General features: G+C 42.0%; 4 protein-coding genes across 4 annotated transcripts; 3 read left to right on the top strand and 1 right to left on the bottom strand.

The window, feature by feature from the left end:
- The first annotated feature begins 269 nt into the window (after positions 1-269).
- BCIN_03g05460 (hypothetical protein) lies at positions 270-1,954 on the top strand. The gene is made up of 3 exons (XM_024692020.1): positions 270-1,121; positions 1,223-1,396; positions 1,462-1,954. Exons 1-3 carry the CDS (start codon positions 667-669, stop codon positions 1,874-1,876), a joined length of 1,044 nt encoding a protein of 347 aa, XP_024547793.1. The 5' UTR covers positions 270-666; the 3' UTR covers positions 1,877-1,954.
- A 4,302-nt stretch (positions 1,955-6,256) lies between these two features.
- On the top strand, positions 6,257-8,299 carry BCIN_03g05450 (hypothetical protein). The gene is made up of 3 exons (XM_024692019.1): positions 6,257-7,034; positions 7,089-7,608; positions 7,676-8,299. The coding sequence occupies exons 1-3, from the start codon at positions 6,641-6,643 to the stop codon at positions 8,154-8,156; spliced, it is 1,395 nt and encodes a 464-aa protein (XP_024547792.1). The 5' UTR covers positions 6,257-6,640; the 3' UTR covers positions 8,157-8,299.
- Positions 8,300-11,931: 3,632 nt separating this feature from the next.
- On the top strand, positions 11,932-12,921 carry BCIN_03g05440 (hypothetical protein). Its single transcript, XM_001560777.2, has 3 exons — positions 11,932-12,053; positions 12,107-12,288; positions 12,362-12,921. The coding sequence occupies exons 1-3, from the start codon at positions 12,051-12,053 to the stop codon at positions 12,762-12,764; spliced, it is 588 nt and encodes a 195-aa protein (XP_001560827.1). The 5' UTR covers positions 11,932-12,050; the 3' UTR covers positions 12,765-12,921.
- Positions 12,922-12,938: 17 nt separating this feature from the next.
- Positions 12,939-14,530, bottom strand: BCIN_03g05430 (hypothetical protein). Its single transcript, XM_001560776.2, has 3 exons — positions 14,018-14,530; positions 13,634-13,938; positions 12,939-13,412 (listed from the first exon to the last, which is right to left on the bottom strand). The coding sequence occupies exons 1-3, from the start codon at positions 14,167-14,169 to the stop codon at positions 13,135-13,137; spliced, it is 735 nt and encodes a 244-aa protein (XP_001560826.2). The 5' UTR covers positions 14,170-14,530; the 3' UTR covers positions 12,939-13,134.
- Between the last annotated feature and the right edge of the window lie 139 nt (positions 14,531-14,669).

Genomic DNA, 14,669 nt, shown 5'->3' with positions numbered 1-14,669 from the left:
ACTACCTAGAGATATTATATGACTCTCAGATCACGTTTTCCGCGCACACTAGATATTAAATACGCTTTTAGCTCCGGCAAAAATCGATATTAGGGGTTTTGATCAAATGATTCATTGAATGAGTCTAGGATTACATCGACTCATCTCATCTTTCTCTGCATCTCTGCATCTTTTCTAGCTTCAACGGGTAGTATTGTTAGTGTTTGAGATCTAATTATTGGCTTGACTTTCGGAAATAGAGCGCTCATACATTAAAGATCATTTCAAATGCTGACTCTTTAATTAGAAATGGTAACCTTGAGATAGATGTTAGTGTTTTGCTTATTGCTCGTTGCTACTAACGGGCCTTGAGCATCGATTGTTTTTACGAACGGAATTTGACCGCCGGGTTTCTATGGTGGTATTGAGATGAATTGCTTCAAACTTGCATCTAATTACAAGACATGGCTTGCCTACCTGAGTAGGGGGGTAGGCAGTAATGATATTAATGCATTGCCCTTATTATCCCATTCCTCGCGGCGCAGCAGCAACTATCACTTATTATTTGTGTAGCCGTCTTCCCCATCTTTTCATTGGGTACTTTCAGTCTGCTATTGTGTCGTTTTGTCGTTTTTCTTCTTGGTAAATCCCCGTTCTGCAAAAAAATTGTGCAAACATAGAACAATCATGGTTAAGGGCACTGTCATAGTGACCGGCACTGGTGGTGGTATTGGTAGCTCTATCGTCTCACACATTCAAATGTCGCCTGACCTTGCTCCATACCATGGCATCTACACAGTGCGCAATCTGTCATCTCATCCCGTGCATCTCTCTGCCCCCCGCGCCAGTACTTCGGTGCACTCTTTCGAAACGATATCGTTAGAGCTATCGAACCTTGCTAGCATCCGTGAGTTCGCGGTTACAATCAATGCACGAGTTGCAGCTGGCGAAATCCCACCCATCCGCGCCCTCATTTTAAATGCTGGATACCAAGAGCTCGATGCACAGCGATCAACCGATGACGGGTTTGTTCTAACATTCGTTGTCAACTACTTGGGCCATTGGTTGTTGGTTCTATTGTTACTGCAGAGCATGGATCGTGATATGGGCAGGATCGTGGTACTTGGAAGCAAGGCACATGAGTGAGCTTTCTATTTAATTCCTGTGAATATCTGTCCCTGTGTATCCTTTTCTACTATAGGGGTCATGTATCAATATCATGCTAACAGATCAATCCTACCAGTCCCCTTTTGAAGCAAAATGACCGACCTTTTAAGGACGAGAAGTGGAAGACTATATTCGATGATAGCACCGATCCTATTGCCAAAGGTACTTGGAGTACATTTGCGGAGGATCCATCATGGATGAGTGGTATGCGGAGATATGGTGCCTCTAAACTCTGTGCTGTTATGATGATGTAGGTTTATTTGCCGTTCTTACACCCAGATGAAAGGCATAAGTACTCGTACTAACAAGTCTTAGCGAGGAACTGCAACGGCGTCTTGATGTCGATCCCAAACTGAAGAACATCTCAGTACTTGGCGTGGATCCAGGCACCGTGCCAACTGGTCTTTCGCGTCATAGTCCTTGGTTCATTCGCGTTTTAATGTTTCAAATTATCTTCCCTTTTGTAGCAATTTTGCAAGCGTGGCACAATCCCAAAGGAAACAATAGTATTCGCACAGCTAGCAAGTCGGCTGTTGACGTTCTGGCAGCTGCCTTTGACAGTAATCCATTGCTTGGAGAGCGGCCAAAGGGTCTCTATCTTGACGGTTCGGAACGAAGCGAAACAAGTGCTGAGTCGAAGGATCCGCAGAAAAGAGACATGTTGTGGAAGGACAGCGTGAGATATACGCAGTTGAGTGGGCACGAAACAATGCTTGTAAATTGGGAGTAAACGGAAGATCTTATGCTTCGCTCTCTTAGTTATTTCAATTTTTGATGTTTTTATTTATTTATAATGGAAGTGTGAACAGTAAGAAAGAATTTCACCATCACAATATTACAAGTGTCCATATTTTACTGTGTTGACCGTATGTTCTGTATATATCCTTTTTGTGTACCTAGTACATATCAAACAGTAATTTTAAACTATAGTGATATTCTTTGTACACATTTGGTGAGATGCACAAGTCTAAGGTGACTAAACAAGAGCCTTGAACAACTCCTCAATATATCATTGTGTGGTCATTCGAAGAAGCAAGTTTTTCCAGCAGCTCACCCCAAGTATGACCGAGTTTTTGAGTTTCGTAGACGGCAGATAGTGGAATCGAAGGGAAATAAATGGCAAAGGTGAAGATCATATCAATCCATATCTCAAGTCTCTATTGGTGATTAAATTATTAGCCATCGTTGAACTTGAAAGGCTAAGGAAACGCAGAAGGGCCTTCTCAAATAGGAGAATTAATCATTAAGTACTGATGTATGGATGACCGGATTATACGTACTATAGTTGAGTAAAAGAACTGGCGGTACATCAAGAAGATGGCGCATTGGGGAAGAGCACGGTCCCGACTATGGTTGTATGGGCGTAAATGATCTGTCAGATCTTGTTTAACCAATCTTCTCCAAGTGATACGCTCTACGCATTCCCGGGTCTGATAGTTACCTTCAAGTATCCTGCATCAAGCCAACAAGCGGGCACTTCCCGCTGAGGACGGTTATATTTATTGACTACATTTTGGTCAATTGAATATGATTGAGAATAATGCACCTATCTGGAGCTTCACGGCCATCTCGACTTACTAGACACGATTAAGCCGGTATAGGTGATGGCCAACACGGCTCCTACGGCCATAAAATCTTTTCGGGTTAGCTATTCTGTCTCATATTTAGCGAAAGAGTAATTTACAGGCGACAAGAGTTAACTTTCGTAAATTGACGCACAATCTTGTGATTAGAAAAAGAGCCGCCCACATCGTCAGAATGATACATGTGAAGATGGTGGCCGGGGCAAGGGTTGTTGGGTTGACAAAGTTAGGAGTCTCTCCCCATGGGAGGTACGGCCTCTGGAATAGTACAAATATCGATGCCTAATAGTAGTGAAGTTATTTCTAGTAAGTGATACTAGTAGATTTACGTCAAAGAAGCGTAAAACAAGACTAATTGAATATTGTCAAAACGATGTAATTCATAAAGCAAGGCGAAAGAGCGGATATGCTAAAATGGCTGCTTATTGATGGAATACTTCGACTTATTATTCTCGAGGTTTAGAGCGATTCACTAATTAAAGTACCTGCAAGGATTCAAGAAGGAGAGCAGCCATTGTGCTCGCATCTCCACATAGCCCACAACTTCGCCGCACCGATATCTGATCTATACAGTGTTGTATTGAATCACATTCAACTTTAGCCTGCGGATTCCAATATTTGATTCAAGTCGCCTTTTACTGGGAAGCATCGGAACCTCGTCCAACCTAGAATCCAGGTTTATTCAAAAGCTCAAATATGTTTATTTTCTATTCTTACTTTTGCGGACAAAAAACCCTTGCTGACAGGAGGCCAAGTAAGGTTTCCCAAATTTAGAACTGTTGGTTTCACCATGGGGATGGTGAATTCAATATAGTACTATGGTTCACACTGTTGTAATATTGCTTAAGGTTCTAAAAGCTAAGACTACGAAACGTATTGCTGTAGTGCCGAAAGGCGCTAGCACAAGCGCTAGCACGGTCACATGATCACTATCCCGACAAGAACCATCACTGTCCTCACAAACCAGGGGCAAAATGACAATTGTTTGAATTGAAAGACGTGGAACAGCTATCTTCAGGCAACATATCCCCCACTTCGCCGCACTGAAGTTTCATGTATCCTCGGGAATCCGTCACAACTGCAACCCAAAATTTACATTGAATAGATGCACAATACTGGAAGAGGTCTTTCTTGTAACGTTCTCAGCTGATATCGAAAGGTTGCAGATCGAGTTTAGATATAATGCACCTGCCACCTTGAGTTTCACATGCAGATAGGTCGGAGTAGAGTACTGATTCGAGTATAGGTTTCTAAGTTATGTTATTCGGTTGGGTCGGTGATCGTAATAAATGAGTTTCGCATCAATTTTCCAACACCCATCCCTAAATCATTATTAATAAATAACTAAGAATACTGCTGCTGCTGAGACAGCATTCGCGTTTGATCTAATAAAAAATTTAGCGCCTGCCCTGTTGTGTTAATTTGAAAATAACCGAGCCACCAGAGCGAATTTGAAAATGATAATGAGGCGGTGGGTCAAGACATAATTTCACGAGACGAGCAACTTACGCCCAATGCAATGCAAGATCATGTAATGACATAGCGTCGTCGTCATGAGTGCCTCGCTCAATGTGCAGTACTTGCTGCAGATACCTCACTAGGCGTGATCCCCACGCCAAGGAAAGCGCATTGCCAAGGGAGGGCATAGGTGATGGATACACAGGTGGAAGTTCTTCTTCTCGGCTACTTCTATGGGCATTGTGATATTTCAAAACAGCCTAGGTGTAGTTCGTCCCGGTTACCGCACAAAGTACCACAAAACATACCAAGATAGGTCTCGATAATTCTGTGTAGAGGGAAGAAAGCCGCCAAACACCAAAGATAGCAATAGTGTAAAATACAAATCCAATGATAACCATTTTGGTGTAACAAGTCATTTCAGGAATGTTGAGCGGTGCTTGGAGGATTCATAGTAGATTGTGAATGAAAAAGGAGTATATAACTATGTATCACGAGACCACTTCTGGGAGTATTCATACCGCTGAGCTATGAACCAAGACTACGAGGTAAAACCGACAATTTCACCTTACTCTCACATATATAGCCGAACAAAATCAGGGATCAGAAAAGCTAGTGTTCACCCTGTGACACTATGTCGCTTTATGTCGCTTAGTAGCGAAACAAATCAACATCTGATAGGAAATTGATAGACAAGCATTATATGAAATATTGGAATATTGTTCATGGTTATGTTTCTCAATCAATAGGATATTATCCGAGGACTAGTAGATTGATTGTCATTCTTTCTAATTAAAAACTACTATAGATACAATTAGAATTGAACATCAAGTTGAGGTTTTTTGAAATCGATATATTAATGATGCAACTAAAAATGAAATTATGGAGTCTCGACTCTCTTTTTGAAAAGATATATAAGGAATAAGTTTCTTTGCGAGATATAAACTTGATAGATGATTTATAAAGATGTTCGAATTTGTTTTAGTAGAGATTGAATCTTAAAAACAAAAACAAAAAAACATAAAATAGTAGTACTATATAAGAAAAGAAGGAAAGCTCGTTTTAAATCGGAAAATTATCTAACGTCCCGTGTAAAAAATGGCAATAGAATGAACAAGAGCGTTAGTAAGATTACTTCTATGTTTTATTATTTAATGATTGAGTAATCTGCTTCATTCTCAGAATCACGGCATAATAATAGGACAAGCCTTAAACTAGAAACTCAGATATACCTGACCTCTTAGACGGCTCGGAATTCTTCATTCGCAATATTAGTATCACTGATATCTCAGAAAGACTACTTTCATGCAGCTACTCCGAGTCTTTCCTTTGAATGACTAGGATCTAGTACTACACGGGTACTTGTGGGCCTGAATACGTAGTTCCAACATTTGGAAATAGCGGAGCTAGCAATGCTCGAAAGTGGATAAGCAGGAAATTCAAGTCTACAAATAGTTCTTTTCACGTATTCTGATTCTCCCTGTCTCTCGGTCATCCATTTAGGCATCTGCACGAACTAATTTGCCGATATGTTCATATAAGACATCATGAGATGGTTAAAGAAGAATGCGGTATGGGCGCTGCACACTGAACCGTAATAGTATAGAGAGACATGGGCACACCCGTTGAATACTAGAGCAGGTTTTTAGATAACAGTTGTTGCCCGATTGATCCAAGATCGGGTTTCCAGGACTCCTTTGAATAGATTACGAATTTACGCCGTACAAACGCATAAATTTAGCCGATCAGGTGATAAGCCCCGCCTCCTTCCTTCTTTGAGGAAAAAGGAAATAATAGTCATAGATCTGAATTGAAGAACATAGAGTCATGATAATATCACTCAAAGAAAGAATTCGAGATTTTGTTGATATGGACCAATCCTGAAGCTTAAGCCATGCGGCAAGCCGTCCCAACACAATTCTGCGGTGAAGCTACACACAATGCAAATCGTGATTCCTCAATGGATCGGATCGCGCGTGTATACCCATCCGAATGCTCTTTCTCATGTAAGATCCCATTATCCCAATATGTAGCTGGTAAAATGATTGAATCCCTCGCCCCAGCTGCTAGCGCCACCAATTCTAAGCTTAGAACAAGGGATTGAGTATTGAAGTGCTAGATGGTTAAATACCTGGGTCAGTCTTGTTCGCATTCGATGTATATCTGTCTACACACCCCCAAACATCTTTAACAGCCGAGCCTACCAAATATGACTGGCCCATCTACTTTACTCAGTATATGCCTAAGTAGCCCATTTTGACACTGCCCCCACCTCACTCTCTTTCTATCTTCTTCGTCTTTCTGTCCCTTTCCTTCCCCCTTCTATTTTCATTTCCCTCTCTATCTCCAGTCCTTTCTTCTTCATCTCTCCACGCTTAATTACTTTTCTCATCGCCCGATTCCAATATTATTAACCAGGTTAACCAGGTTGACAGTGCATTGCTTTAAACATCATGTTTGGCAAACAGGATGTTGCCACTCCAGGCAGCAGTGCGTATATTGCTTCATTGGAGTCATATTTCTCGGCGCTACAGTCTGCTGTTCAGCCCTCGTGTATCGTATACCCTCAGAATGTCCAAGATGTCTCTGCTGCTGTTGCAGCGTTGACAAAGACAAAACAGAACGGCAACTGTTCCTTTGCTATTCGCTCTGGTGGCCACACCAGCTGGGCAGGTGCCTCTAATATTCAAGGTGGTGTGGTCATTGATCTAAGCGCTTTGAATGCCATCGATCTCGCCACGGATAGATCAACGGTATCTGTGGGCGTCGGCGCTTCTTGGGACCTGGTCTATGAGAAGCTGGACCCACTGGGGTTGAGTGTTAATGGCGGTCGTGCTGCCGGAGTAGGCAAGTTTTATGAACGTACTTTTTCTTTGCCCTATGCTAACTTCATTGTTTAAGGAGTCGGGGGGTTAACACTCGGTGGCGGCATATCTTTCTTCTCGCCTCGTTATGGCTGGACCTGTGACACTGTCACCAATTTTCAGGTCGTATTGGCAGATGGCTCCATCGTCGAAGCCAATACTGCGAATCACTCGGACTTGTTCTTTGCCCTCAAAGGTGGGAATAACAATTTCGGCATCATCACACGAGTGGACTTAAGAACATTCAAGCAAGGACTCATCTGGACTGGCACAGTTTACAACGCGTTCTCATCCGTAGACGAAGTCATCTCAGAGTTCACCAAAATCAACTCTGTCGACGCATACGATGTCAATGCATCTCTTATTACGTCTTTCGGATTCTCACAGGCACGAGGTCTTTCGGTGATCTCCAATCAGCTCGCATATACCAATGCGGTAGAAAGTCCATCCGTATATAAAGGTCTTCTAGATTTGCCAAATCTATTTAACACGTCACAACTTGTTAACATGACGACTCTCTCAAAGTCTACAGAAGCACTTCAGCCAAATGGAGCTCGGTATGTGATTTTAATTTCCGTGTATCTTCTGCAATCGATCTAGGACAGCTAACCAAGTACCAAACAGATCGTTTTCCCTTGTATTGACACTAGCCTCCAAAGCAGAAGTGCTCAAAGCTGCATACAACGAATGGAACGCAACTGTTCCTGCTATTACAGATGTATCCAATCTCACCTGGGCGCTTGCCCTTGAGCCTCTACCACCAGCCATTTATGCACGACATGCCAAGCACAACGCTCTGGGGCTCGACAACCGATCTGAATCGCTCGTGGTAGCGCTAATTTCAGCGACATGGAAAAATGCAGCTGACGATGTACTCGTAACCAAAACCGCCAATTCACTATTGGATTCCATTAAAGAGGCGACTGGAGAGCTGGGCGGTCTTGATCCATACATATATTTGAATTATGCGGGCCAGTATCAAGATCCAATTGCAAGTTATGGATCTAAGAGTGTGAATAGATTGCAGCAAGTGCGGAATAGAGTTGATCCTCATGGAGTTTTCACACATCAGGTTCCTGGGGGGTACAAGATTCCGAGTCTTTGAAAGCTTTGAACAACCGTCGCTCGTATGGCCTATTTAGTACCAGATCTTTAGTACATTATTTATTTACAATGTGATGAATCAGATAACGATGACAACATGCTTCTATTGATAGACTTAAGACCAAGTAAAAATTTATTCTCCCAGCGCTCCCGTCATAGGAACAATAAGTGGAAACAACAAGATGAAGAGTTGAAAGAAGAATTCCGAGAAAAATCAGAACAGTGAGGAGCGTAGGAAGTAGCACTGGATTTATAAAAGCGTGCAAGGGTAAGAGACTAGCAGCTGCATAGTGGGCAGCATTAGAGTAATCGAGAGTTAAGAAAGATGTTCCGTATTCAGGAAACTGCAGTTTCTTGAAGCAGAATCACTAACATTTGTAATAATTCGAATTTCCAATAAATAATTAGCTTTTTGTAGTATTTTGATAATCAAATTTTACAGTTTTAAGTTTTATAAAGTTATATCATTAAATAAAGAAAGTATACGATTACACACAGACGAATTTTATAAATAAAAAGAGTAACTCGTAGACTGTAACTCGCTCACTTATAAACCGCGTTCATTACTTTTTCAATAAATTATGGTTAATTGAAAAATGAAATATATGATTGAAAAGCTTTCACTCAACAGATCTAATTTCTCATCAAAAACACAACTAAAAACTCTCAAACTCTCAAGGAGATAAACATCCCCTCAATTCCTGATTGATCTAAAGAAAATCGATCCTTATTAGCAGGTAATCTAAAATATCGAAAAGATCAATAACTTCAAAATATAGAACGATTTATCGACGAAGAGATTCTGAATATTGAGATAAGAGAAGTCTGAAGATAGGTGAAGTAATGAAATCTGTACAGCATCATGAGGATAGTCACATGCTTTAGAATTCTGTGTGAAGATATATATACTAACTACAATTCGTCGAGCCCTGTACAAAATATTTAGTCAGATCAATGAATCCAACGACCTCAACTCAAGGTTAACTCTGAACTCACAAGTTTGACTTGGAACTTTTTGGTATGGATCTTTTTTTCCGTTTCACTGTAAGTATTGTTGTGTTCTGGTATGTCGCTTGTCATATAAAATATAGGATCCTATATCTCTTTACTTGCTCGGCGTGTATAAGTGCCCTTTCCGACAATAAATTTTGTCGCCCAGCATTCTCTCTGTCTACATTCAAGAAAGGAAGTCACTGGTCTAGGATCAGAAGTCACCTACCCGGTAGTATTCTTACTTATCACTTTGGATTCATGTAAATTTGTATACAAGAATATTAATGTCGGGACGGCACAGGAGCAATATGTAATTACTCAGCTACTGTATATTTTAGGTGCATCGGAGCTTTCTCTCCAGAGTATTGAAATTTTGCGTTATTTCATTTGAATCATCTAGTGACTGAGGTATGTATTCAAGGATTCATAAGGTTGCTCCATATAATACCCGCATCGTCTCATAGCTCTTTCCTCCCCAACACCTCCCCTACCTACCTTTACCTCTTCCTTCCCTTCCATTACCTCTATTCAGAGCTCTGAATTCGCTTTATAATTCAATCTATGCATGAATCAATCAAAACAAACAATATAGTGTTGTGGTCAGGCTCCTCGGCTTTCACTCTACGATTCCAATGAACTTTGCTGACATTGAATAACAGCAATTGGTCTCGCAGTTTTATTTCATTTGTTTCCGCAATGTTTAGATACCCAGCACCTACTAATGTTGTCTTGATAGCCTGAATGCCGCCCACTTTCAAGTGTTTTCACCTCATGGTTGGTGAGCAAATTGAGGCGTGGTATGTATATAACTTTCTTATCAACCAATGCCGGGGCCTGACCACACACTTCTTTTTTAATTCTTGAGAATCGATACTCACTCAAAATGAGAAATTCCGAGGGAAGAAACTACGTCTTAGAAGAAGATTGGTGGCATGATGTATACCTGTCACTTCTTAGTGACAGACTGAGCAGCAATCCCAATAATAAATACTTAGATATTAGAAGTAATGGGGAAGCTGAAAACATCTCATAATAAATATTCACTTCAAGATGTCATGATTCGGCCAGTAGAAACCTCACTTTCCAACACCCACTCACCAATATATATCCAAACAACTTCACAACTCATAACTAATAATCCGCTTCTGGTGCAAGTGGTAGAGCGATCACATCAACTACCACGAAACGAGGTCGAGGATATTAGCCACAGGCAGCTACAGACCACGCACCTGGGAGGATAACAAAGTCGCCGTTATCCTTTTGCCATTCTGGAGCTTGCTTTATTTGTTTTTGGCCTTCTCTTGACCGTTTAAATTGCATATGGATAGATAGATAGCTCCAGATGACTTTTCCATTTTGTTTACTTTTATATATTTCCAAAGTCTGCGCGTCAGTAGTATAAATTTCGAGGAGTGTCGAGATGCACTTTTTGGCGGGTTTATGTGTCCCCACTTGCACCCAAATTCACTACTGTAGAATATACGAGCATATATCTTCAGATATCAGAAATCATCGCTTATAATTGGTAAACTGTGATTCATCGAAGTATCTCCAACACACCTATCATGAGTTTCCTATGAGTTTTTGCGTGAAAGTGTGACATCAATCGACGTACGTCAAAGTCTGCGGTTTGAGACACGCTGATTTGAGGTCGCACAAGAGAATAAAGGCAACTGCACAAGTCAAATTAAGCTGATGCATTGAGAAAATATTCAAGGAATTGAAGAGTTTATACAGAAAAATACTGGGTTATATTCTCGAGTTGATATTTGAGGGTCGGGATCACAGCACCAATTGTGGAATTTCCCCGGTACCTATTCACTTCTGCTTACCTAGTATCACCCAGAGCCATCTTGCTGGGCAGGCTCATGCTACCCAGACATCTAAAACGGCCGGGTATTCAACGCTACGGAAATCGAAAATAGAGGTGATGATGGTAGGCAGCCATCCTGCGCTTGCGGTGCTTTTGACATCATGAATCAGTTGAAATATTGGAAGCAGATGGGTAGAATGCCCGAAGAAGATACGAACACCGATAGCAATACATTGTCTCACAACACAGCGTAGCTAGTTGTCCACATCGCACAGACAGATAGACCCTACAATATCAAGATTCAAAGTCAAAATCTGAAGCGGACTATATCATTGTTCGTGACCAGCTTGGTCATTCATAATTTCACAGAAGATAAATCACCGTCAAACAATGGAGAGTGTTCAAACATATAAATATATTGCATAACCTAATACACCTAAAACACTATCCTTCAACTCATCCCACCAAATATCAAATGTCTCCTAAAGGAACCGAACACAAAACTCATCAACGAGTTTTATAGCCAGGATACCTCAAGGAAAAGTCTCGAAGAATCAAAATCGTGACCCGGGTTTTATTCTTGCTTCACTGTCCACACTTGCTCGCTCTGGGTTGAGACTCGGCAAGCTCTAGCAATATTTTGAAGCGGATGTTGGGGGATTTTTTGTTCGAAGAACAGAGATAATGATGAGGTGCTGAAAGAATAATACCTACTAGTCGTCAGAGAAGATTAGTCAATTGATCTTCATATTTGATGAGGATCTCGTTGATTGAAGAACTTTCTCTGCATGACTGAATGCCATTGTGTACTTGACAAAAGAAAGAATTGACTCTCAAGAAAAATTTCGAGCTTTTCATACGGCTCACTAGTCTACGCGCTAGTGATAGGCTAGTCCAATATAGGTCAAGCTCATTGGGAGATCTAGAACGATCCACTTCAGCCTCGTCAATAAGGCCTTCGCGTCATGGCGGGCGACCTTTATCAATATCCAAATGAAACTCGTGATTTTGTTTTATCCTCTAATCTAATCTGCCTCTTCATAGTAATATTCTTTGCGTAACTCTTTATTATATTGCTTGGCATACAAAATGGTATTTCCCCTCCTCATTCTCCAAACCTAACGAGTGACTAACAAAACCCCCAGCCAGCCAAACGCAAAGATACCTCTGCGCCAGCAGCTGGACCGCGGTCCAAGCTAGCCAAAGAACACAATATTACTGCCGCGGAAGAAACAGAGATAAAAGAGGCATTTTCATTGTTTTCGCAAAAGATGGAGGGCGAGAAGGAGGGCGTTATTGCCATTGGTGATGTGAGGAGGGCGTTGATGTATGTGCTATTTCTCTTGCGCCACACCGCAATAATTACGGCGAGAGAAGACATGTACTAACAGCAAGCACAGCGCCTTAGGATTAACTCCCACCCCCTCCGAACTCCGCGAATATCACAGCATCCTCGACCCGGAAGACGAAGGCTTTACAGTCTACCGACATTTCGTTGCTATCTGCGCCATCAAATTCCATTCCCGGACTCGAACATCGGATTCACATAAAAAAGATGTAGATGATGCGTTCCGACTATTCTCAAATGCTGGTCAGAAGAAGGGTGGCAGTGGAGACGGGGAGGACATGGGAATAATTACATTGGCGACGTTGAAGAGGGTTGCGAGGGTGTTGAAGGAGGATGTGGATGAGGAGCTGCTGGTTAGTATGTTGCTGGAGGCAAATGGCGGGCAGGGTGTGGGAAAAGGCGTGGAAAGAGATGAATTTGAAGATGTCATGAGGAGGGCGGGGATGTGGAGGTGACGGATGGGTGAATGTGTCAATTTGACATATGATGATCGATTTTGAGCGCTTGGCACACGTGGAGTTTCGGGGCATAATTTATTGACGGCATTCCTGGCATGAAATTTTGGGATTGGATCGAAATTACCCTGACGGAGTTACATAAACGGGAGAAACAGGAGTCTAGCGAAGCATTGGTTTGTTCATATGTTCCATTTATTTAGCCGATTTCTCTTAGTACGAACGCCGACAGGATTATACAAAATCCGGTCCAATCTGACAAAAACACCTTTCCACCTCGTGGATAATCTTCATTATCTGACCTTGAATAATATATTTGTGACGCCAATTTCCCTATAATTCCCATGATATCATGAATGAAACAACTAGTCTAAACCGCTGGAACCTCCGTCTGAATTTTAGATGCAGAGGACTCAGTCTGTGCGGACTCGGATGTACTTTCCGCTGGTGGAGCTTTGAATCCGGCGTGATCTGAGTGTTTCTTGTAGAAGAAATTGTCGGGCTTGGGTTTCAGTTCTTGGGGAAGTTCCTCCATTACTGTAGCAAGTAACGCATCGATGGATTTTTGTTTTGAGGCATCACGGTGCCAGATTGAGATAAGGTGAGAGTTGAAACGAACAGAGAGTCCAACACCACAGAGTTGATCGCCTATCCACATGTTAGTATTGATTCCCGGTAGTGTTCTGTTTCATAGCCTTTCACACTTCCAAGGCGTGGACTAGAACGCTTGTTCGTAGGACACCCAGACATTATGGAGATCCAGAATCTAGAATTTGATGTTTTTGACACTCTCCCATAATCCAATTCCAATTGCCTGTATAAAGGGGCTGGCATTTTTCCAACCGAGGGAGTCGTGTAAACCCGCTTACCTGATTCTAAACAACCTTGAAGCTTCTCTCCAATGGCCATCAATTGAACTCTAGTAAAAAAGTCCGGACCATTTTGCTTAGGAACCCTAAATGTCCAACTACCTCCATTGATATTTCTCCTATCTTCCCATACTGGCTGAAACCCTTGTTTGAATAAATAAATCGACTCTCTCATCTTAATCTGATCGAACGGGGTATTGTTGCAATAGCGCCAAAAGTCCTGGATCGATTCGACTTGCGTAGGAAGCTTGTCAAGAGTAGCAGTATAACTTCCATCTGCGGCCGGCTTCTGATCCTTTTGTTGTCTATTCGATACCCCGTTAGCAATTGTCCTCAATCTAATACCCCACAGAATCCACACATTCCATAAAGAGAAGCACTGACCTGTCGAAATATATATTCCAATAATGTTGCGTCGGCAATGGACGCATTGCTTTCAGCATATTCTTTTTAGCATCGTCGCGAGCAGGAGATCCAGTATCGCTTGGTCCGGATGTGGAGATTCCTCGTGTAATGAGCGATGGTCGTAAAGCCATATTGTATAAATGGTATATGTGTAATGTGAAGACTTCGATGTGGTAGCGAAATGCTCGACTGCTGTTACCGCTCTCGAGAAAGAAAGAAGGAGATACCAAGAGATTGACAAAGCTAAGGGTGGGATGGATAGAGAAAGTTGGCGGAGAGGATGAAAGAGAAAGCAGCCCGTATTATGGTACAAAGGATGAAGTGATGGAGTGACAGTAGCGCCAAGAGAATGCACAGCAGATCACATCTGAAGCAGTGGATTCAGGATGAAACCCTGAAACAAGCGCCCGAACGGCCCTCTCAAAGAGCAGATGCCCCTTGCAATGTTTATTTGGCCTTTTGCATTGGTTCAATTGGTTCAATTGGTTCTGCAGAATTGCAGGCCTGACATGCGGCGCGGTCCGGGAAAGTAAAACACGCCCGGTGAGTGGCCGGGAGAGGAATCACGTGGGTCATGGCAATATTTGGCGGTGAGACATGATTGGGAAGATTTCGACATTGGTTTTTTTGG

This window comes from Botrytis cinerea, chromosome 3, assembly GCF_000143535.2.
Source record: "Botrytis cinerea B05.10 chromosome 3, complete sequence".
Taxonomy (NCBI): domain Eukaryota; kingdom Fungi; phylum Ascomycota; class Leotiomycetes; order Helotiales; family Sclerotiniaceae; genus Botrytis; species Botrytis cinerea.
Note: the sequence above shows the minus strand (reverse complement) of the source record. Positions and strands in the feature narration are given on the sequence as shown.